The 24641-nt window shown below is 43.6% G+C and overlaps 1 protein-coding gene across 1 annotated transcript in view; it reads left to right on the top strand.

Moving 5' to 3' along the window:
- The window catches only part of cftr (CF transmembrane conductance regulator), a 134356-nt gene that overhangs the window by 75642 nt on the left and 34073 nt on the right, over nucleotides 1-24641 (top strand). Inside the window, exons 13-17 of the mRNA XM_070901699.1 lie at nucleotides 2321-2415; nucleotides 11335-11421; nucleotides 13301-14048; nucleotides 15965-16093; nucleotides 24373-24410. Coding sequence (XP_070757800.1) covers nucleotides 2321-2415; nucleotides 11335-11421; nucleotides 13301-14048; nucleotides 15965-16093; nucleotides 24373-24410 — 1097 coding nt within the window. The remainder of the gene's footprint in view (nucleotides 1-2320; nucleotides 2416-11334; nucleotides 11422-13300; nucleotides 14049-15964; nucleotides 16094-24372; nucleotides 24411-24641) is intronic.

The raw sequence follows: 24641 nt of genomic DNA, 5'->3' as shown, positions 1-24641 counted from the left end.
GCCGTACTCCAGTTTACTTACTCTCAAAATGAGGATTCAACATGGCTGCCAACCTTATATACACGGCTTGCACGTGTCTGCCAGTGACCATTCGGACTCCAACAATCGCGCCCTCTGGTGGCAGGTAAAACCCAGTTAATAGACATAACAAAGTATGTGGGGCACTAGACAGTGGGGAGGAGGTAAAAGGGCAGGTATTGCATTTCCTGCATTTGCAAAGGAAGGTGCCATGGAAAGGGGGTGCTGGGGGTGACTGCGGAATGGATCAGATTGTCGCAGAGGGAGCAGTCCCATCGGAATGCTGAGAGGAGAGGGGAGGGGAAGATGTGATTGATGGTGGGATCACGCTGGAGGTGGCAGAAATGGTGGAGGATGATCCATTGAACGTGGAGGCTGGTGGGGTGAAAGGTGAGGACAAGGGGAACCCTGTCGTGGTTCTGAGAGGGAGGGGAAGAGGTGAGAATAACGGTGCGGGAAATAAAAAGGACACGATTGAGGGCCATGTTAACCGCAGCGGAGGGGAATCCTCATTTGAGGAAAAAGGAAGACATGTCAGAGGCACTAGTGTGGAAGGTGCATCGTCAGAGCAGATGCGACGGAGATGGAGAAACTGCGAGAATTGCCATTTCTTGATGTAGTCACCAGCATACTAAATTTCAAACTCTTTATTAAATTTCTATTCATCTGATAGGTCAATTTTTAGGTTCAGATTATCATATAATTTTCATTCTTTATTTCATCTTGTGGTAGTCAGAGGTAAAAGTTCACAACTCCTAAATTAAAGGTGTGCATCCACATTCACACAAAATATTCTGCAGCAGTGACACCATGAAATACTGGTCCAAAATTTGCTGTCAATAAACGGTGAGGCTAATGGCGCTCGCCGTTATTTATGTGCAAAAAGCAACGCAACTTCAGGTGAGGGTCAGATGCGAACTTGAACGTCGCTGTCCGAGATGCGGTGCTCCACCGTTAACTTCGCATAAGCGGCATCTCACTGTCTGCCTCACCATTGAAATGCATTGAACGGTGTAAAGCTGCTGTATTTGCATGCTACAAACAAACTAAACTCACCACAGAAAGTTAAGTCTTGTCATTTCAAGTCTAAGTACCCTTTTGACAATGTGATAAGTGTTAATTACTGCCAATTAACCTCTATGGCACTGAAAATTAACTATTACAAATCAAGAATTCATTGTTGCTGGAGAATTGAATTTTAAATTAAAACTTATTTTTTAGTTTTTCTTTCTGTTCTTTTCTCTCTCTCTCTTAATCTAATCTTTCATTCCCTCTCTTACTGTACCCGAGTTGAACTGAAATCGCCCACTCGAATTACAGTTCCTTCTCAGTCCTTGTGCTGTTAATTTCACAATCCTTCAGTCTGATTGATTAAGGAGATAAACTGTTGCTTGTCCTGTTCACTTGGGCCACAGATGCCCTGTTTACCTCGCTGCGATGTTATCAGCACTTTCAGCAATTTACCACGCAAAAAATGTAAAAAGCTAAATGTGCAAGGGCAAGTCTAACTAATGGCAGACGTTGTTAGATGCCCTGATATGGTGAATTATGGCTCATTATTTTATTGTAATCCGAATGCAACTGATCTACATTTTTTTGTTGATATGTCATTTTCTATTTTATCATAGAAACATAGAATCATAGAATAGTACAGCACAGAAAGAGGCCATTCGGCCCATCAAGTTTATGCTGGCACTTTTGAAGAGCAATACCATTAATCCCACTCCCTGGCTCTTTCCCCATATCCCTGCAATTCTTTTTCCTTCAAGTATTTATCCAAGTCCCTTTGAACGCTACCATTGAATCTGTTTCCATTACTGTATCAGGCAGTGCATTCCAAATCTTAACCATTTGTTGAGTAGGATTTTCTTCCCTTTCCTACTATAGTATGGTCAGGAGATTGGACTTCTAACCAGCTGCTAAGAGGTTGATGAGAATGGCCCAGAGAAACTAGCCCTCCAATTTTCCCTGATTTTTCTTGGAGAAATACCAAGCCTCGCCTGAACACCTCCCTCCAATGTCACAGCTGAGCGTGCGAACATAAAGTGCGGGGAATCCTGAGCATAAATCCATATGCTACCGCACTGCATCTATGTTGCACCAACACCCCACTTTAGCCAAACAGTTCATCTTGAACGTTACCACATTGAACTGGACAGGATCTCCATTATTTACATTTTAGTCAACTGCAAGCAACAATAACACAAATTGAGTTCCTCAGAGCATATAATAGAAAGTAACAACTTTCACTGCTGCAAAATGAAGAGCGCTGACACACTGGATTTTCACTCTTTTCCCCCAGGATATCTCAGTGTTTCCTAACCAAGATATGACTGTTCTAGGAGATGGAGGGATTACTCTCAGTGGAGGTCAACGGGCAAGAATCTCCTTGGCAAGGTTTGTATTACAAATTAACATCATAACAATAGGTTTTAACAGGGAAGTGGTGTGTTTGATTGCCAAGTTTTTTCCACTGAGAAACTCATTGTTCCTGGTAAGATCATCCTTTTCTAACAGTACCCTCTGCAAATGATTCATTTTATCAACAAATAAGATTTTGCAACAGCCTGTTCTTGACTGAAAATTCTCTCATCAGGAGATTGCCTTTCCAGTGCGGCTAATCCAATCAGAATGCTACATTGGGTAAATGCATTTTGTTATGCAGCTGTGGATCATTACTGGATGATTTTTGGGACAAGTTTCAGGATTTAAAAAAAATCACATATGTTCCGAGGAATTGATATAATAATTTGTATTTGTTTTTGCTGTTTATGGTTTCCATTTTAAAATGGGGTTCTCTGGTGAGTTGAGAGTTTGGGCAGGCCACCTTTAACTGACTATTACTGGCAGACGGACAAGAGTGACCCAAGGTGACTTTATCCACCATTTTACTGCCTTCAACCGAGCTCAGGTGTGCTGGTACACCTGCATCTTATGCCATAGCATTCCTCACCCCAAGAAAATATTTGCAATTGCTTCTGCTAAATATATAATTAGTGCCATAAAGATGAACAAGGAAAAATGTCCACACATGGATCAAATTTGCTCTTTGTATAGTGTATGGACATGTACTATTGTAGATATCGCAGTGTGGGCTGACCTGTGCTGCCCCTGAGCCCATGCCTCTCCTGGGCCCCGAACTCACGCCTCTCCTGGGCCCCGAACTCACGCCTCTCCTGGGCCCCGAACTCACGCCTCTCCTGGGCCCCAATCACATCGCCCTGCAATCTCTCACTGTTCCTTCGCCCCGATCTCGCCGCTCCAGCTGTACCTGCCCACGCTCCAATCACCGACCTGGGTTATGGTGAAGTCCAGTCCAGTCGCTCTCTTCACTGCCGTCACCCTCCTGCACCAGCTCGCGCTGTACCCTGTAGTGGTATGTGCGATATGTGTGCGTACTAGGTCCATGCAGCAGAGCTGGTCTCAGTCGTCTTGGTTTACCTTTGCCACCGGACCAAGACCTAGCTCTGTCAAGCCTGTTTGGTGGCTGGTGTGCAACGGCCACCACACGTAAAAAAAATCCACGCACAGGCATTTTTCACCCTTCAATATGCAGTTCAGGTCCTTCATTGAAGCACCTGTGAACCCATTGAACACATCCCTTTTTGGCGTGGAAGCAAGTCGTCCTCGATTCGAGGGACCACCTAAGAAGAAGACGATTATTGTAGAGCTGTTGCTGCTGCAGTATTAATATTCGCTATTGGCCATTGTAATGTTATTCACATTGCAACTGATGATGCTTCAACTTCATACTTCGATAACAGTAGTTATCACCTGTAGTTTTCATCTCACCTAACACAGAGGGACAGGAAGATGTTTCACACATTTTAAACAGCAGTAATGTGTGAATGAGATTAACATTACTGAAGTCATTAATGGATGCTAATGTTGTAGTCTTAAAGAGCTGTGTAACAACATATGCCCAGCTACAGTTAAAGTTGATTTTGATGAACTGGAACATTGCTTTAATTAACAAGTGACTGAACAGTTTTTTTGGTTGGTATTTAAAAAGGTAATGATTTGTTGGCTATATGAAGTAAAATCTATTCAGTCACGCTGACAATTCATTTTAGGTTTCAGAAACAGGGCATGTAGTAGTTTGTTCCCCCCAAAATCTAAATAATTAATAGAAATTGTTACTGTGTGCAGATTCTGATAATGTGTCCCTGGGAGAAAATAAAAGGCCAGAATAAGGCTTCATTTGAGGAGCTCCTGACATGCTAGTGTTACAGATCACAAAGTTAACCTTAATTAGGGAGTGCCCCAACTTCACAACTCATTGCTTTTTAATAAGTAGAACTGGTAGTGGGTTTTTTTTTAGGAAACACTATAAATGTTAATAACACATTGTGGCTTAATGCAGTTTTTGTTTCAGGTCCAATGAGTTTCCATCAGAAAGTGTACAATGTTCTAACAGATTGGGGTGTACGTGTACTGCTGACTTAGCTTTTCCAAAGCATAGCACATAACACTGTAAATTAAAAGCTAAAATGCATTGTTCATAACAGAAGTGATAGCTAGTCAATATGCTATACTTTCCTTTCATGTTCTAAATATTATACACACATTTACTCACAGCAGGAGAATCATAACATATTTAATAGCTGTTGAAGCAATTTGCTGCTTATTTCCTGAGTTTTGGTGCAACAGAACTGGGATAGCAGTAACCTACAAATTTCTGCATCATAAAGGAAAAAAAATAGGTGCTTTTAGTGGACAAGTTGTAAATCTGATTTGTTTTAACAAAGAAGTTCAAAATTGTCTTTATTTGGGGTGAATTTCTGGCCCCTACCAGCATGTATGAGGTACGCACACACCCTTCGGGGCCCCGCAAGTTCTGGTGTAGACATGCACTGCGCATGCGCCGAAACCCAGAACTTGCGATTTGTCAAGAATGCTATTGACAGATCGTCTGAATCTGACAAAAAAGAGCATTTACAGGCGGAGAGTTGGGCTAATTGCCCAACTTCTGCCCAGCGAGTGCCCTTGAAATTCTTATGCCTGGTAAAAGCAGGCGTAAGAGTTTAGAAAAATAGAAAAATACATTTCTTTCACTCAATTATATATTAAAAACCATGTCCATTAAGGTAAGTTTATTTTTAGCCCCAATAAAACATATTAAAAAATATAAAGAATTGCTGGAATTCTTTGAGGATGTAACAAACAGGGTGGATAAAGGGGAACCAGTGGATGTGGTGTATTTGGATTTCCAGAAGGCATTTGACAAGGTGCCACATAAAAGGTTACTGCACAAGATAAAAGTTCACGGGGTTGGGGGTAATATATTAGCATGGATAGAGGTTGGCTAACTAACAGAAAACAGAGAGTCGGGATAAATGGTTCATTCTCTGGTTGGCAATCAGTAACTAGTGCAGGGATCAGTGCTGGGACCCCCAACTATTTACAATCTACATTCATGACTTGCAAGAAGGGACTGAGTGTAACGTAGCCAAGTTTGCTGATGATACAAAGATGGGAGGAAAAGCAATGTGTGAGGAAGACCACAAAAAATCTGTAAAAGGACATAGACAGGCTAAGTGAATAGGCAAACATTTGGCAGATGGAGTATAATGTTGGAAAATGTGAGGTCATGCACTTTGGCAGAAAAAAATCAAAGAGCAAGTTATTATTTAAATGGAGAAAGATTGCAAAGTGCCGCAGTACAGCAGGACCTGGGGGTATTTGTGTATGAAACACAAAAGGATAATGTGCAGGTTCAGGAAGGCCAATGGAATCTGGGCCTTTATTGCAAAGGGGATGGAGTATAAAAGCAGGGAAGTCTTGCTACAGCTATACAGGGTACGGGGCACAACAGACATGATCTTTGCAGTGCAACAGTTGCAGGAAAAATGAAGGGAGCAGTGCCAGCCCTTATACATGGTCTTTTTCGATCTTACAAAGGCCTTTGACACTGTCAACCGTGAGGGTCTATGGAGCGTCCTCCTCCGTTTCGGATGCCCCCAAAAGTTTGTCAACATCCTTCGCCTGCTTCACGATGACATGCAGGCCTTACCAATGGATCCATTCCAGACCCAATTCACGTCCGGACCGGGGTCAAACAGGGCTGCGTCATCGCTCCAACCCTCTTCTCAATCTTCCTAGCTGCCATGCTCCACCTCACAATCAACAAGCTCCCCGCTGGAGTGGAACTAAACAACATAACCAGTGGGAAGCTGTTTAACCTACACTGCCTCCAGGCCAGGTTCAAGATCACCCCAACCTCTGTCGTTGAGCTGCAGTATGTGGACGACGCCTGTGTCTGCGCACATTCAGAGGCTGAACTCCAGGATAAAGTCGATGTATTCACTGAGGCATATGAAAGCATGGGCCTTACGCTTAACATCCATAAGACAAAGGTTCTCCACCAGCCTGTCACCGCCGCACAGCACTACCCTCCAATCATCAAGATTCACGGCACGGTCCTCGACAATGTGGACCATTTCCCATATCTCGGGAGCCTCTTATCAACAAAGGCAGACATTGATGCGGAGATTCTACATCGCCTCCAGTGCGGCCTTCGGCCATCTGAAGAAAAGAGTGTTTGAAGACCAGGCCCTCAAATCTACCACCAAGTTCATGGTCTACAGGGCTGTAGTAATACCCCACTTCCTGTATGGATCTGAGGCATGGACGGTGTATAGAAGGCACCTCAAGTCGCTGGAGATATATCACCAACGATGTCTCCGCAAGATCCTGCAAATCCCCTGGGAGGACAGGCTACCAACATCACTGTCCTCGACCAGGCTAACATCCTCAGTATTGAAGCACTGACCACACTCGATCAGCTTTGCTAGGCAGGCCACATAATTCGCATGCCAGATATGAGACTCCCTAAGCAAATGCTTTATGTGGGGCTCCGTCATGGTAAACGAGCCAAAGGAGGACAGCGGAAACGTTATAAGGACACCCTCAAAACCTCCCTGGTAAATTGCAACATCACCACTGACACCTGGGAGACCCTGGCCGAAGATCACCCGAGGTGGAGAAAATGTATCCGGGAGGGCGTTGAGCTCTTCGAGTCTCAACGCAAAAAGCGTGAAGAGGCCAAGCGCAGGCAGCGGAAGGAGCATGCAGCAAACCAGCCCCACCGACCCCTTCCCTCGACGAATGTCTGTCCCACCTGTAACACAGTCTGTGGCTCTCGTATCGGACTGTTCAGCCATCAAAGAACTCACTTTGGGAGTGGAAGCAAGTCTTCTTTGATTCCGAGGGACTGCCGATGATGATGATGATAATTGGTGTGGCGACACCTGGAATACTGCGTGCAGTTTTGTTTTTCATATTTACAAAAGGATATACTTGCTTTGGAGGCAGTTCAGAGAAGGTTCACTAGGTTGATTCCGGGGATGAGGAGGTTGACTTATGAGGAAAGGTTGAGTAGGTTGGGCCTCTACTCATTGGAATTCAGAAGATTGAGAGGTGATCTTATCGAAACGTATAAGATTATGAGGGGGCTTGACAAGGTGGATGCAGAGAAGATGTTTCCACTGATGGCTAGAACTAGAGGGCATGATCTTAGAATAAGGGGCCGCCCATTTAAAACTGAGATGAGGAGAAATTTCTTCTCTCAGAGGGTTGTAAATCTGTGGAATTCGCTGCCTCAGAGAGCTGTGGATGCTGGGACATTGAATAAATTTAAGACAGAAATAGACAGTTTCTTAAACGATAAGGGAATAAGGGGTTATGGGGAGCCGAGTCCATGATCAGATCAGCCATGATCTTATTGAATGGCGGAACAGGCTTGAGGGGCCGTACGGCCTACTCCTGCTCCTATTTCTTATGTTCTTTATATATATTTGATTTAAAAAATATTTTATTAAATGTCATTTTAATTAATTTAAAATATGGACTGGGTTTTAAAAATTTATGTCATGTGTTAGTGTATTTTTGGGGATATTCCCATTCATACTTATGGCAGCTCCATCAAAACAGAACTCACCAAAAGTATGAACAGGAATCCCCCTACTTTCTTTGGTTGGGCCGGTCCACATGATCCCAGGGACACTTGCGAACTGCATGCCCTCTTGGGATACGTGGGCCTTTACACAGGCCTATGCATAGAGGCCCAGGACTGCAAGTCGCTGAACCTCCCGGACCACCAGGTAAGTTCGTAAATGTTTTGCAGGTTGGAGGTATCCGCCCGTGGGAAACCTCCGAATGCAAATTCTACCTCATTATTTTCGCTCTGGAATCTGGGATCAATTCCAGTCCAGTCTCTCTCTTGCTCTGTGATAGCAGTTATGAGTAGTCTTACATCAGTTCCCAGTGAATATGAATATAAATTTGGCTTAACTGAGCAACCTAATCTCGGAAAGGTTGTAAGAATGGCCAGTGTGAGAAATGGAAATGGCTGTTGCAGTATGCAGAACTTTGCTTGTGTTAGAGACAAGGTCATCATTTTCTTGACAGTGGTAATGGTCCCCAGTCCTGCCATTAGCAAAAATCTAACAATCCAGCTATACATAATGATAAGACTACAGATAGATTCCCCTATTGCAGAGTACTGTCAGTATACCCAAAAAACTCTGCTCCTCAGGTTTCTGCAAAAATGCTTACAGTCTCATCCTTGGTGAGCAGCTCTCTATGATAAGGTTATTATTTTAGCTTTCCCCTTTTTCATTTAAAATTACATGTTTAGGACACAAGTATAGTAACTCTGATGTTCTCCCAACAGCGGCAGAAAAGGTCTGCCCTAAGATGAAATGTTCACATGATATGTATTAATACTTTTGTTTTTTGTATTTCTACTAGTGAGGATACAAATCTAATTTTTTCTTCAGAAGCAGATTTAATCCATGCAGAATCATGGTAAATCTACTGCCATTTGTCCAGAGATTGTGTGCCATAAAACATGATCCAGCCACATTTACATCCAACCTCTGCCTGGTGGTTATGTTTTCTACCATGCCTGTTTGCATTGATGAATACTATAATGTCATTACTTATCATTTGTTTGCTGACATTTTTAATCAATTCCGCAATTGTGCTGAAATTGAAGCTAATTTGGAATGTGATTCACTTGCCCAGACTAGACCCAACTGTTTTTACTGTGCCAACCTCAGGTTGGATCAGAGATATAGGCATAAAATATGGTTGAAGTTTGCTGGAAAGTCAAGGGGACCAAAATTCCCCCTTCCCTTAAGGCCTGCTACCGCCGGAAATTGACGGCCACACTGCGGAGTGCAATGGCTGCCGATTTCTCATGTAACAGCCACCATTTTAAAAATTCCGCTCCCGTAGTGTGCTGGCAGTGACCCGCTCTTCCCCCCGCCCACCCCCCACCGATCCGCTCCACTGCTGCCAATCCGTCCTAAGTGCATCATAAGAATGCGCTCCGTCGATGTTCCCTCCCCCTGATGACGAAATTCCCTCGAAAAAGTCTTGCTCCCACCAAGCAGTGCCAAAAGCTGCTTTTTTCTGCCGGTGCAGTGAGGCTGTAGTCCTTGTAAAATGGCAGTGCAGCTCCCATTAAAGACAAGAACCTACTGTCGCTGCCGCAATGTTTTTTTTGCTGGCCGACTGCCATGTCGGGCCGACAATTATATCCCCGGGATTGGCCGGGCCGCCAACAGGCAGCCTGGCCCGGCCCGGCCATTCCGCCCGCCCTCCAACTTCCGCCCCTCTAGAGTGTGAACTTTCGCTTACCGCTTCATATCCGCCCCCATTATGACCGACTTCTGGTCAGCCAATAAAAAAAAAGCCAAGGAGCGGAATTTCGTTCAAAAGGCCACCACATCCACCGTGCCGGTAAAATGAACAGAAACAGGGTAGGTGCACCCCATTTCCAGTGGTGGGCAATTTCGGCCCAAGAAATTTTCCTAGAAAATAGGACTATTGCTGATATCCATAAAACTGCAGGGTGTCCTGAAGCAGTGCACAAAGACAATCCAGCATGGACGATTAGAGGTGGAGCATCAACCCAAGATATATATAGACTACACAGAAAGAATAGGACTGAAGGAATCATTTTAGAGTCAGTATCACAGATATTCTGTCATTTGAGCAGGTGGTTTGAAAGCCTTATGTGTACAATTAATTGACTCAAGGACACCATTTTATCTACGATATGTATTGGGTCAACAATTGAAAACATAAAAAGACCTTTTTTCTGACATAAAGCTAATGCAGCACAAATGCCAGATATGCTGTCTTAGGCAAAAGGCCAATTCTATTGTGACTCTTCCACATACAGTGAAAGCATGATGTTTGGTAAACTTCAATGTGAGCTCTGAATTGAGCTCAATGCAACGCCTCCTAGAACTAAGGCAGCATCTCTTGGTCAGCTGATACTCTAGCTGGTCCTGGAAAATATTGAATAAGGTTACATACATAAGGTTGATCCCAATCTTTTTATTGAATCCAGTCAATATTAATTATTAAGATAGCACTGCAATTGTGTTAAGTGAATGCTTTGTTAGCAAATCTCAAGATATCAGAATTTCCTATTTGGTATCATGAAGTAAAAAAATTCAACTAAATTAAAAATGTGCTTTTCAATGCATATTTAAACACAAAGTTATTTTTTTTGGCAAATTTTAAAAGATAAAATGGTGATAAAATAAAATAATTCACAGAATTGGTTGTTAAAACACTTAAAAAAAAGGGCCGGATTTTTGGCAGGTTTGCGACTGGGCTTTTGCTGCGATTTGACCCTCCGCGGCGAAAACCCGCTCACAAAGCCCAGGCGAGATCCTCGGGTACCTGTTTACGGCGGCGCTTCCAAGTGACGCTGGGGAGAGGTGCGCCGACGTGCAACGACTCGGATTGCGTTTGCGATCGAGTTTCGGCACTCTCCCGACCCAGAATACCGATAGGTCAAACCTGTCGGTGCAGCCCTGCTAGCAGCGGTAAGTACGAAAACCTGCAATAAAGGGAAGTCAAAGTTACATTTTTTTGCAGCGATTAGATAGTTAAGGGCTTTGTAAATGTTTTTGGAATTTTTTCCCTCCCTCCCAAGGTCTCTCTTGCAGCACTCCCGGCCCCGGACTAAAGTTGCCGAAACTCGCGTTTTGCACCGCGAATGCTTGTGCAACACCTCCCTTACCGATGTGTCCTGGTGCAGACGTAAAGGCCGAAAGTTCGGCCTTAAAACGGTAGCACCGCGAAAACGGTAAGTTTCACGTATTGCTACCGTTTTCGCCGAAAAACCACGAAAGCCAAAAATCCGGCCCTAACAGTAGCTGCCAATTTACCAGCAAACTGGTTGCTTCACAGTAACTTAATTTTCTGGGGTCAAATAGATTTTTCTAATTTTCAAGCCGAGCTATAAAAACATGATTGACCAATCTGCGTGTTACTATTTCTTTCTGACTGTAGAGCATTGTATAAAGATGCTGATCTGTATCTACTGGATTCACCATTCAGTCATCTTGATGTAACCACAGAAAAGGACATATTTGAAAGGTAACTTTTACAAACTATATTACAGGTAAAACATTCTCTGTAAATATATTCAATGTTCCCAGTTCTTTTCTTAAACACACAATGTAATGACTATAAATAATTTTAATTATGATTGAGATGGGGGGCTCTGTTAATGTTTGCCAGATATCATCATTGTATCTCACTCACTATGTAATATGAAGGAGATGTGACTTTCTACAGCGACAGTCCATTTTCTGCAATTGCAGTGAAGATATCTGGCAAATTCATGGGACCAGGAATTCCAATAAGGCCAGTAGATGAGAACTTTATTTGTGAATGGCAAACACCAATCTAACTCTGCTACACAAATAACATACATGGTTATTTTAAACTAAACATTTTTATTTACTTTATTCAGATTGTCCATAACTCGTTTGCTTGAAAACATAGTAAATTACTGGCTACAAATATTACGTGGATTTTTCTTAAACCTTTAAATGGATCATTCCAATCACTCAATACCTTCTGAAAGATGGAAGTGATGGACTTTAGTAATAACATTACAATAGTTCTGGATTGTTTTTGGGTGAAGGTTTACTTTTTTTACAGAGTTTATGCTTCCATTAGTCAAATACAGTATCATGGCTCGGTGGATCTTTAAAATATTCGCCATGCAACAGCTCAGTTTTCATTGTGTTGCACTTAACTGACGACTTAAATCGGCAAGGGTGAGCTGTGACATTGTTTCTGAATTTTCAATGATTACACCAATTCAGATGCAATTGGATTGCTTTAAATTGTTTTCAGATTTGACCACTTCATATTAGATTGGCCTGTTGTTACTCCCCACCCTATTCCAGGGAAATGCAGCTATATGTAGGATATTTAATAAATAACAACAGGCCTTGACTTGCACAGGCCAGGGAGCGGAAGGAGCAGCGTGGCAGCCTAGCCCAGCATTCTGTGCAGCCCCTGGCCTGTGAGCACCATCGGAGCAGGCCGGGGAGCGGAAGGAGCAGCTTGGCAGCATACCACTCCAGGGAGCAGCACGTGCTGGAGCAGGAGAGCAACGGCAGTGAAAAGGGACATCACCAAGGTCCAGGTCGATGATTAGAGCGTGGGCAGGTACATCAGGAGCGGCGAGATCAGGGCAAAGGAGCAGCGAGAGACTGTAGAGGGACGTGATCGGGGCCCAGGAGAGGCGCGAGTTTGGGGCCCAGAAGAGGCGTGGGCCCAGGGGCAGCACGGGGCAGCACGGGCCAGCCCACACTGCGATATGTGTGCGCACTAGGTCCGTGCAGCAGAGCAGGTCTCCAGTCGTCTTGGTTAATCTTTGCTACTGGACCAAGACCTAGCTCTGTCAAACCCGTGTGGTGGCTGGTGTGCAACGGTCACCACACATTAAAAAAATCCAAGCAAGGGAATCTTCCACCCTTCAAGATTTAGTTCGGACCTGGAATTTTAGATCAATCATTGAAACACCTGTGAACTTTTTGACGTGGAAGCAAGTCATCCTCGGTTCGAGGGACTGCCTATGATGATGATGATGATGATGATGATGATGATGATTTAATAACATATAAGGCGGCCCACAAAACTGATTATATGATCAGGAAATCTGAATCTGTGATGTTCCCAAGCCTATAAAATAGTCAATTGTGGGATTGTTTGTTGGTTCCCTAGCCTTAGTATGTATTTCAGCTATTAAACTGCACCCTGAATCAAACGATACATAATCTATTCACTTTGTGTCCAAGTGCATCAATAAATACTCAATGCAAAACATGATGCTTTAATTCTGCACATTTTCTTATCTCTTAATCTTAAACTTAATCTCTCAAAAGTTAAATAAATCAACTCCAATTGCTGTGATGTAAATGGACTAGATTATAATTTCTGCTTTTTTTTTTAAAAACAGTTGTCTTTGTAAACTGATGGTAAACAAAATTCGAATTCTGGTGACTTCAAAGCTGGAACACTTGAAGAAGGCAGATAAAATTCTGCTCTTGCACGAGGGGCACTGCTATTTCTACGGAACCTTTTCGGAACTTCAGGGTGAAAAGCCAGACTTCAGTTCACAGCTGCTGTGTTCGGAGGGTTTCGACAGCTTTAGTGCTGAACGAAGAAACTCGATTTTGACTGAAACTCTTCGCCGGTGCTCCGTGTCCTCAGGAGAAGGGGCTGGTTTGGGAAGCTACAATGAAACTCGAAAAGCATCTTTTAAGCAGCCCCCAACAGAATGCAATGAGAAAAGAAAATCATCACTTATAGTCAATCCAATGACATCAAACAAAAAGTTTTCCCTCATACAAACAGCTATGTCATACCCACAGGCGAATGGTATGGAGGACGCCATCAGTGAACCGGGTGAAAGGCATTTTTCTCTCATTCCAGAGAATGAACTGGGGGAACCCATGCAGCCCCGCAGAAATATATTCAAAAGTGAGCTTCCATTTCAGTCACACAGACGGCAATCTGTACTGGCACTCATGACTCACTCTTCTACATCTCCAAACAGGATTCATGCACGACGCAGCACTGTACGGAAAATGTCCATGGTTTCTCAAACCAACCTTGCTGCTTCGGAGATAGACATTTACTCAAGGCGTTTGTCTGAAGATGGCAGTTTTGAAATTAGTGAAGAAATAAATGAAGAGGATTTAAAGGTATGTTAAAACACTCCAACACTGCAAGTTATAATTTGACATTCTCCATGCAATGCAGTGGAGCCTCTCAATAGTCTTCCAAGGAATACAGAAAAATCTTCAAAATATGCAACAATATAAAAGAATCAAAATCCTACTTAGAATATTGATAAGCTCTACAAATTGGCTGCATTAAGAATTACTGCTTGAAGAGTCCAAAAACAAAAAACTGTATCATTAACATTCCATCAGAAAACAAGTGTTTGAGCTTTAACAGGATGCCTGAAATATTCGAACAGGATTCTGTTGTATATTGTTCTGCATTAAACTTTAGCGATTGGCTTGGGGCAGACACATCGAGAAAATATTTAGAAACATTCCCCATCCAAAGATATATAGCAAGGAATAGAATATATGGAGCTTATAGGAATGATATTATTTCACTGAAGGAAATTTCCTCACACAGGATGAATAGGATGGCTTATACCATCTGTGCTGTCAATAAGCAGAATCAATTCAACTTTTCTTAACTGTGGAATACTGAATTTATTCCTCAAAAAAAGGCAATGAGTACATTGAGATGTAACGTTGTTGGATTTAGTAATTGACAGGAATAGCACTGTTTGTAACAGTAAATGTAGCTCTTATCCTATGCATTGGGTCACAAAATATTAATACTTTTTAGGGTTTTTGTTCAGTATTTAATGTTCATGTCAATTTCAGTAACTTTTCTTCGAAATTCCCATGAGTCTCCCTATCACAGGCTTTTCCATTTATTCTACTGATGTAAGCTGTACTGATTCTAGCGGCAATTTTACAAATATTTGTAACTTAAAATTTTGGCTTAACTCTCACTGTGACACTCTGGTACCTAGAATAAATGAAAAATAAATCTGTTTTTTTTTGTACTCCTGAAGATAAGGAATGCTAGTGCTGGAAAAAGAGAACATGTTTACATTTTGGGCACCCAGTATCAGCATAAACATAGGATCCTAGGAACAGAAGTAGGCCATTCAGCCCCTCGAGTTTGCTGCGCCATTCAGTGAGATCATGGCTGATCTGTACCTTAACTCCATCCACCTACCTTGGCTCCATAAAGTACTGCTGTCCTGGTAGGACAGAGTTAGATACCAAGTAACACTCCCAGCACTTTTCCTCAACACAATGTGCCTTGACCGACCTGAAATAAACACCATAACATTGCATTAGGATGAGTTTTTCTACTGCGAAATAAAAATTCCAATTAGAAGACTGTTGAAAAACATTTGTAAAACCAGTGTCTGACACATTGGTTGTAATACTAAATGACTGGCTCTCTTAAGACACAAGTTCAAATTCCACTCTTAGCTGACATTTCACACTTAGCTTTCCCTCTTGGCAAGTTTCATCAGTCTTGGGCAGGTCACCTGAGCAAAGAGGGTAAACAACCAGGGCCTCCTTTTCACACCACTCAAGCATTCTACTGGCACTTCAACAAAGAGGTGACATTGGCCCATCCATGGAGACGTTCATACGACAGACTCTCCCACTCTACAAAGGAGACTAGCATGGACATTAAAAAGATAATTTGGTGGAAAGGTTGGAAACAAGTTTCAAAACATCCTTTAAATAACTTTTTCATTCTCCTCTAATTAATTGAATAATGTGTGTGTATCAATGTTTTAAAAACTGGCAGGGTCACTAAGGATCTTATGAGTGTTTTCTCGCAGAACTTGCAAGAATTGTATCAGCTAAGTTCAAAGATGGTTAGACCATTAAAGAGCTTCTATGTTTAGATGTAAGTATTGGGCGTACATTTTACTGGGATTGAAATGAACCCTAAAGTCAAAAAATGTATTCTACAACTTAAACATTGCTGAAGCTGAACAACTCGGTAATTATGGTCTAAAATAGAATTTTGTTTGTTGTTTTGAGCACCTTTTTCTGCTTTGTTTTAGGAATGCTTTGTTGATGAAGAGGAAATCCGTAATGTTACCACCGCATGGAGTACTTACCTCAGATACATTACAACTAATCGCAGTTTGATTTTTGTCCTCATCCTTTGCCTCGTTATATTTTTAGCAGAGGTAAGGTGATAAGTAGAAATGCAGCAGAAATAATGAGCTATTTATCTGATCAACATTTTCCTTTTTCTCCAGTCGCACAATATAGTTTCATACATTTCATGAAATGTAAACGCATTTCATGCTCTGTATGAGAACAATCACTAAAAGTCATATTTGACAAATTTGCTGGAGGATGTAACGAACAGGGTGGATAAAGGGGAACCAGTGGATGTGGTGTATTTGGACTTCCAGAAGGCATTTGACAAGGTGCCACATAAAAGGTTACTGCACAAGATAAAAGTTCACAGGGTTGGGGGTAATATATTAGCATGGATAGAGGATTGGCTAACTAACAGAAAACAGAGAGTCGGGATAAATGGTTCATTCTCTGGTTGGCAACCAGTAACTAGTGGGGTGCCGCAGGGATCAGTGCTGGGACCCAAACTATTTGCAATCTATATTAACGACTTGGAAGAAGGGACTGAGTGTAACATAGCAAAGTTTGCTGATGATACAAAGATGGGAGGAAAAGCAATGAGTGAGTAGGACACAAACAATCTGCAAAAGGACATATAGACAGGCTAAGTGAGTGGGCAAAAATTTGGCAGATGGAGTATAATGTTGGAAAGTGTGAGGTCACGCACTTTGGCAGAAAAAAAATGAAAGAGCAAGTTATTATTTAAATGGAGAAAGATTGCAAAGTGCCGCAGTACAGCGGGACCTGGGGGTACTTGTGCATGAAACAAAAAAGGACAGTATTCAGATACAGCAACTGATCAGGAACGCTAATGGAATCTTGGTCTTTATTGCAAAGGGGATGGAGTATAAAAGCAGGGAAGTCTTACTACAGCTATATAAGGTATTGGTGAGGCCACACCTGGAATACTGCGGGCAGTTTTGGTTTCCATATTTATGAAAGGATATACTTGATTTGGAGGCAGTTCAGAGAAGGTTCACTAGGTTGATTCCGGGAATCAGGGCATTGACTTTTGAGGAATGGTTGAGTTGGTTGGGCCTCTACTCATTGGAATTCAGAAAACTGAGAGGTGATCTTATCGAGATGTATAAGATTATGAGTGGGCTTGACAAGGTGGATGCAGAGAGGATGTTTCCACTGATGGGGGAGACTCGAACTAGAGGGCATAATCTTAGAATAAGGGGCCGCCCATTTAAAACTGAAATGAGGAGAAATTTCTTCTCTCAGAGGGTTGCAAATCTGTGGAATTCGCTGCCTCAGAGAGCTGTGGAAGCTGGGACATTGAATAAATTTAAGACAGAAATAGACGGTTTCTTAATAGAGGTTATGGGGAGCGGGCAGGGAAGTGGAGCTGAGTCCATGATCAGATCAGCCATGATCTTATTGAATGGCGGAGCAGGCTCAAGGGGCCGTATGGCCTACTCCTGTTCCTATTTCTTATGTTCTTATGTTTACTTAAAACAGCCATATGCTATAAATGCAGTAAAACTAAAACCAAAAAGTATTTAACAGGAAGAAGCGCCATAGGTCATTTTCATCATAATGAGCTCATGCACATCTGATGCAGTGATGCATTTTGTACAACTTCTATCAATATATTATGAGTTTGTAACACACTTGTCCAGACTGTTTTTCTTTTACACAATTCTCCTTTGGTAGCACTAGAATGCTTACTCTTTGCATTTTGCAAGTTTTACAAATTTGGATTTTGTAATAAAATATTATTATTGTTGCAATATTTGATGTGTCCTGGCCAATATTTATCCTTCAATGAACATAACAAAAAAACAGTTTATCTGGTCATTATCACATTGCTGTTTGTGGGAGCTTGCTGTGCGTAAATTGGCTGCTGCGTTTCCCACATTACAACAGTGACAACACTCCAAAAGCACTTCATTGGCTGTAAAGAGCTTTGACACGTCCAGTGGTCATGAAAGACGCTATGTAAATTATTAAATTTTTTTGTTTGTTAAGATGGCGGATGGGATAGCAACTCCCTAGGGAACTCGCCCCGAACAAACCTTCCTCTGGCTTCTGCTGCCATCCTTCACCTCTCTCTCCTTCAAACTCCCCCACCCCCACCACACCACACTGTTTAAGCTCCCTATGGTCCTAACTTCGACCCCCCCAAGGTATTTTCCTATCCTAAAACCCGTGCTGCAAGGGCCCACTGCCCATCTGCCAGTCACGACTTACCTTCCAGATCGACCTCCCTGCTGGGAAGTCCCTCCAACTGGACCCTCGCCTTTCGTTCCCCACTGTCCGACTCAGTTGCTCCAACCGATCCCCAGCGATCTCAATGGCAGTGAGCCTCCGACCAACTCCAACCACAGGTTTGGGCCCTACCTTCACTCCTCGCCCTCGCACAGGGGCCTTCCCTCCGGCGACGTTCGGACCTCCATCCCTCCGGCAACATCCTGGCCTTCATCCCTCCAGCAACGTTTGGGCCTCCATCCCTCCGGCGACGGCCTGGCCTTTATCCCTCCGGCAACGTCCTGGCCTTCATTCCTGTGGCAACGTTCGGGCCTCCATCCCTCTGGCAACGTCCTGGCCTTTATCCCTCCGGTGACATCATAGCCTCCCCCAGCTGTTGGCCCCACTCAACGGTGGAGTCTCTGTTGAGCACGTGGTGTACACAATGACTGTGGTCACTCTGAGCTCTTTGACCTCTCCTCCTTCCACAAAGTGGACCTCTGACCATCCCAATGACTGCCCTCAGCCAGACCTTGGTTTTCTCACCACCTCACCGAAGGGCGCTGCTCAGCACCGAGCTTACGGCTCGCATCCTGCCGTAGGCAACTAGGCTCATACAGCAATACTTGGTCTCCAGTTGTCTTGGACCCCCTTGCCACTGAACCAAGATCTTGCTCTACTAAGCCCGTGTGGTAGCCGGTGTGCAACTCACGCACAGGCATCTACCACCCTTCAACATGAAGTTCTGAACCTGGAACATAAGGACCCTCATGGACAACACCAGCAGCGACAGACCATTGTTGCCCAGGAACTTAGATGCTTTGATGTCGACATCGCTGCCCTAAGCAAGACCCAGTGGGCAGGGTAGGCCAGCTGAAAGAACAAAGTGGAGGTTACACCTTCTTCTGGAAAGGCAAACCAGAAGAAGAACGCTGCCTCCACGGAGTTATTTTGCCATCAAGAACGAGCTGGTCGACTGCCTCAGAGACTCCCCCTGCGGGATTAGCGAACACCTCATGACTCTCCGACTCACCCTATCCCGGAACCAGTGCGTCACAGTTATCAGTGTGTACGCCCCATCACTTGGCACAACAGATGAGGCCAAAGAGGGATTTTACTCCAGCCTTGAACAATCCCTGTCCCGCGTCCCTACGGATGACAAACTGATCCTCCTCGGCGACTTCAACGGCAGAATCGGTAAGGACACAGATCGGCAGAAAGGGGCTAGGGAAAACCAACTCCAGCGGTACCCTGTTCCTGACAAAATGCCGAGAGCACAGCACTTGGTCTGCCCTCCAGGCCACCATAACCAATGCCTGCAAAGAGACGCTCGATCACTCAACCAGGAATCACCAGGACTGGTTTGATGAGAATGACCAGGAGACCCAAGAGCTAATAAACTGCAAGCATAGGGCATTTCTGAACTTAAAACAACAACCCAACTTGGGAGCAGCAAAGCAGTTTTACAGACGGCTTAAGGCCAAGGTCCAACAAAAAACCCTCAACCTAAAGAATAGATGGTGGGTGGAGAAAGCATAGGAGATCCAGCAGCTGGCCAACAGCCATGACGTGCGAGGGTTCTTCACAGCAGTCAAGTCCACCTACAGCCCAAGCACCCAAAGCCCCACCCCACTGCTGGCCAAGAACGGGGAGACACTCATCAAGGACACTGAAGTAGTCAGGACCCGCTGGAAGGAGCACTTCGAAGATCTCCTTAATTGAGACTCTACCTTCGACTCCATCCCACAGCACACTATCCGCCACCATCTCGGCAAAACCCCAGCTCTGCATGAGGTAGAAAAGGCCATCCATCAGCTCAAGAACAACAAGGCATTGGGAGCAGATGGAATCCCCGCTGAGGCACTAAAGTATGGCGGAGAAGTACGATTGGCACAATTGCATGACCTCATCTCTCTCATCTGGAAGGAGGAGAAAATGCCCGGAGATCTCAGACATGCAGTAATCATGACCATCTTTAAAAAAGGGGACAAGTCTGACTGCGTCAACGACAGAGGAAATACCCTGTTGTCAGCCACTGGGAAAGTCATCGCTAGAATCCTCCTTAACCGTCTTCTCCCTGTGGCTGAAGAGTTCTCCCGGAGTCACAGTGCGGTTTCCATCCACTACGGGGTACAACGGACATGATCTTTACGGCACGATAACTGCAAGAGAAATGCAGGGAACAGCACCAACACTTGTAAATGGCCTTCTCTGACCTCACAAAGGCCTTTGACACTGTTAACCACGAGGGATTATGGAGTTTCCTCCACCGTTTAGGCTGCTCCCAAAAATTCGTCCCCTTCTTTCGCCTGCTCCAGGACAACATGCAAGCCATGATCCTGCAACGGATCCACCACAGACCCAATCCACGTCCGGATCGGGGTCAAGCAGGGCTGTGTCAATGCGCCAACCATCTTCTTGATCTTCCTCGCTGCAATGCTCCACCTCACACTCAACAAGCTTCCCACTGGAGTGTTCAACCGTCCCATCCTCTGTCGTCGAACTACAATACGCGGACGACGCTTGCATCTGCACACGTTCAGAGGCTGAACTCCAAGCCATCGTCAACATCTTCACCGAGGCATATGAAAGCATGAGCCTTACATTAAACATCCATAAGACAAAGGTCCTCCACCAACTTGACCCCGCCACACAGCACTGCCCCCCCCATCATCAAGGTCCACGGTGCAGCCTTGGACACCGTGGACCTCTTTCCATACCTTGGGAGCCTACTATCAACAAGGGCAGACATCGATGACGAGGTTCAACACCGCCTCCAGTGCGTCAGTGCAGCTTTCGGTCACTTGAGGAAGAGAGTGTTCGAAGATCGGGCCCTCAAATCTGGCACAAAGCTTATGGTCTACAGGGCTGTAGTGATACCTGCCCTCCTGTGTAGCTCAGAGATGTGGACCATATACAGTGGACACCTCAAAGCACTGGAGAAGTACCACCAATGATGTCTCCGCAAGATCCTGCAAATCCACTGGGAGGATAGACGCACCAACCTCAGTGTTCTCGATCAGGCTAACATCCCCAGCATCGAAGCACTGACCACACCCGATCAGCTCCGTTGGGCGGGCCACATTGTTCACATTATAGACACAAGACTCCCAAAGCAAGCGCTCTTCTCGGAACTCCTACATGGTAAGTGAGCCTCAGCTGGGCAGAGGAAACGTTTCTAGGACACTCTCAAAGCCTCCTTGATAAAGTGCAACATCCCCGACACCTGGGAGTCCCTGGCCAAAGACCGCCGTAAGTGGAGGAAGAACATCTGGGAGGGCGCTGAGCGCCTCAAGTCTCGTCGCCGAGAGCATGCAGAAACCAAGCGCAGGCAGCGGAAGGAGCGTGCGGCAAACCAGACTCCCCACCCACCCTTTCCTTCAACGACTGTCTGTCCTACCTGTGATAGAGACTGTAATTCCCGTATTGTACTGTACATTTACCTGAGAACTCACTTTTAGAGTGGAAGCAAGTCTTCCTCGATTTCGAGGGACTGCCTATGATGATGATATGATGTAAATCCAAGTCTTTCTTTTTGAGGAGTTTTATTCCTCATCCAGTAACGACCTTTAATGCAGACATAAAGAAAGTCGAGCAGCAAATTAATACGGTGCCTTGTTGAGAAAATGCTTGAACAAGTTAGATGCAAGGTCTTCTTACTTTAACAAAAGGATAGACCCACATTTAGAAGCCCTGAAACTTTCTGAAAAGTGGATACAAAATAATTTTACCATTTTCAAGAAAACTAATCCTGGTATATTTGCACAATTGATTACATTAAAATATATCTGGATTTCCTTCATTCTTGTTATTTTTAACCTCTTTTAAAAAGCAACTTTATTGGCTTCTGCCAATGCCACCTCTCACTATTCACACAGGCCATGCCCTCTTGGGGTTTGAAACATTTTGATCTTGTGCCGGGAACCCCTTTTAGACTGGATGGTCAAAGTTTTATGTGCACACCAAGCAGGTCATTGGACGCTGGAGCCTTCTGACTGCTTCTTTCCAGCAGCAGTCACATGGCCCCGAGACCTCGGCCAATCTCCCTGGCCTGCAGTGTTGCACTATGTCCTCCCCCTTTTACTGGCACTAGGCTGGGGACATGTTATGTTGGTGGAATTTTGGCTCTGCGATGTTTTAAAAATTAATGGGTTGAAAATCAAGCAAATTCTACAATGGGTGGGTGATCCGCTCTGCCAGTTTGCCGTCCTTTTGGCAATGTTAAAAATGACTCCCAGTGCCTTTGATCACTTCTGCTCACTTTATTCCCTCTTCTGATTTGCGTTCCCCAATTCCTTGTAAAATGGCTTGGAATGGTTTGTTAAATGAAAGTTCATTGCTGGTGTTGAGTGCACATGAGATACTCTCAAAAAAAGATTAGATCAGCCAGTCAACCTGCAATGCCTCCACACGCTACCCAGCAGCTGTTTAAGAGCAACAATAGCAGCATTTAGTGCTTTCCTGGTTTCATTAATGGCAGATGTTGTATGAAGCTGAACTACTTCAAATACTGACAGAAGTTAACAAGTGAAATATCATCTTTCATTAAAGATTAATTGGTGGAAATGTTGGTAACACTGATAACCGTGCCCATTCTTATATCAATTTTACAATTAAAACTTAAGTGATTTTGTTACTTGGGCTAATAATGCACTTCCTGTTATCTTGTAGTATCAGAGAACAGTGAAACAGTACATCTGTCATTTTTAATTAGTGAATTGTATGACACAAATACTCTGGGCTCAATGAATAAAATGAAAAGTTCACAGCAATCAACAAAATGAGGCTGTTAAAAAAAAAAAGATTTAAAAAAATCTTTTCCTAAAATAACATTACAGAAAATCTCTGTACAAACGCTGTGCCAGTAAATTGGGTATAGAATAGTGTATTCTGGAAAGAATTTGTACTGTAAATTATATTATTCCCTCTATACTTTGAATGTACAGGGTGCATTTTTACTGGTAATTGCTAATACACAAAAGCAGTGCAAAATATGTATATTCGACATGAGGCAAAAGAGTTTATTTTCTTGTGATTTACAAAGAAAACTTGCTGTGTTCTCTGATATTATGTGATGAAATTTTAATATGATCCTCTTCATTGTTTCTCTGAAGGTGGCTGCCTCTTTGGTTGGACTTTTGGTAATCGGTCTTAATAATTAAGAACAGATCAGTTGGACCAAGAGCACAGTTATAATAGTCCATCAGTCAGTTTTGTGCATGGAGCCACTGTTGACATTATTCATAGCAACAACATGAATCACTAGTGGTTACCAAATTGTTCTTTACTGGAGAACAATGAGAAGTGAAGGGAATAATTCTCTCAGGATTGTCTGCTCCACTTAGATATTAATTGCCACTTTTCAAAGGCTGAAATCTCATCTCATTCATTTCTAAGAGAGCCTATGCCTATTAATGCTTGGATTTGGTTCACTGCTATACTGCACTCAGCAGTTACTATCTTCGTCCCACCTTGTACTTGGTGCCAAAGACCCATTGATTTCAATATTAGCATGCATCTGAACCAAGAGGCCTGAGGATTGATAGAAATGGGTCCTGGGGCCTCATCAGTGTGGTGGTGTTTTCACAGGCAGCTTGCCCGAAAGAACACATCAATGTTGGGCTTCCTGCTTTGCTGGCAGAATCCCTCAGATAAGTCCCAAGAAAGAGGGTTGGAGTGGACTACTTGCGGGGATGGGGGAGAGGTGGGGGTGATTGCGACTCTGACTCCTGTGGCTGATGAAGAATTGAAGAATCCTGCCTGGGATGCTAAAATATGGTTCCCACAAATTTAGTGGTGAACCAACAGTTGTGCAGGTTGGGCGCAGGCTGTGCTAAACCGCTATGTTTTGTGGTAGAAAGATGTTCTATCCTGATATCTGCAAATTGATTGATTTTTAAAGAAAGAAAATATACTGTTGTACTGTAAGTTATATTATTCCCCCTATACTTTGAATGTACAGGGTGCATTTTTACTGGTAATTGCTAATACACAAAATCAGTGCAAAATATGTATATTCGACATGAGGCAAGAGAGTTTATTTTCTTGTGATTTACAAAGAAAACTTGCTGTGTTCTCTGATATTATGTGATGAAATTTTAATATGATCCTCTTCATTGTTTCTCTGAAGGTGGCTGCCTCTTTGGTTGGACTTTTGGTAATCAACGGGTAAGTAGAAATGAGGCTTGCAATTTGGGGAACAATATGTATTGTTTCGTTATCACGTTATCAGGATAAATCTCAGACACAATATCGGCCAGACTACTGACAAAAAGTTAGGAGGACAGACCCTTTGCCAGGATGACTGGCTAATACAATAGCACCTACTGTTAGAAACTATTTCCTCAGACGAAGTTTTAATATTTTACTTGAGCTACTAGTAATCATTAATGCAAACCT

This window comes from Pristiophorus japonicus, chromosome 15, assembly GCF_044704955.1.
Source record: "Pristiophorus japonicus isolate sPriJap1 chromosome 15, sPriJap1.hap1, whole genome shotgun sequence".
In the NCBI taxonomy this organism is placed as follows: domain Eukaryota; kingdom Metazoa; phylum Chordata; class Chondrichthyes; family Pristiophoridae; genus Pristiophorus; species Pristiophorus japonicus.
This window is presented reverse-complemented; position numbering and strand designations above follow the sequence as displayed.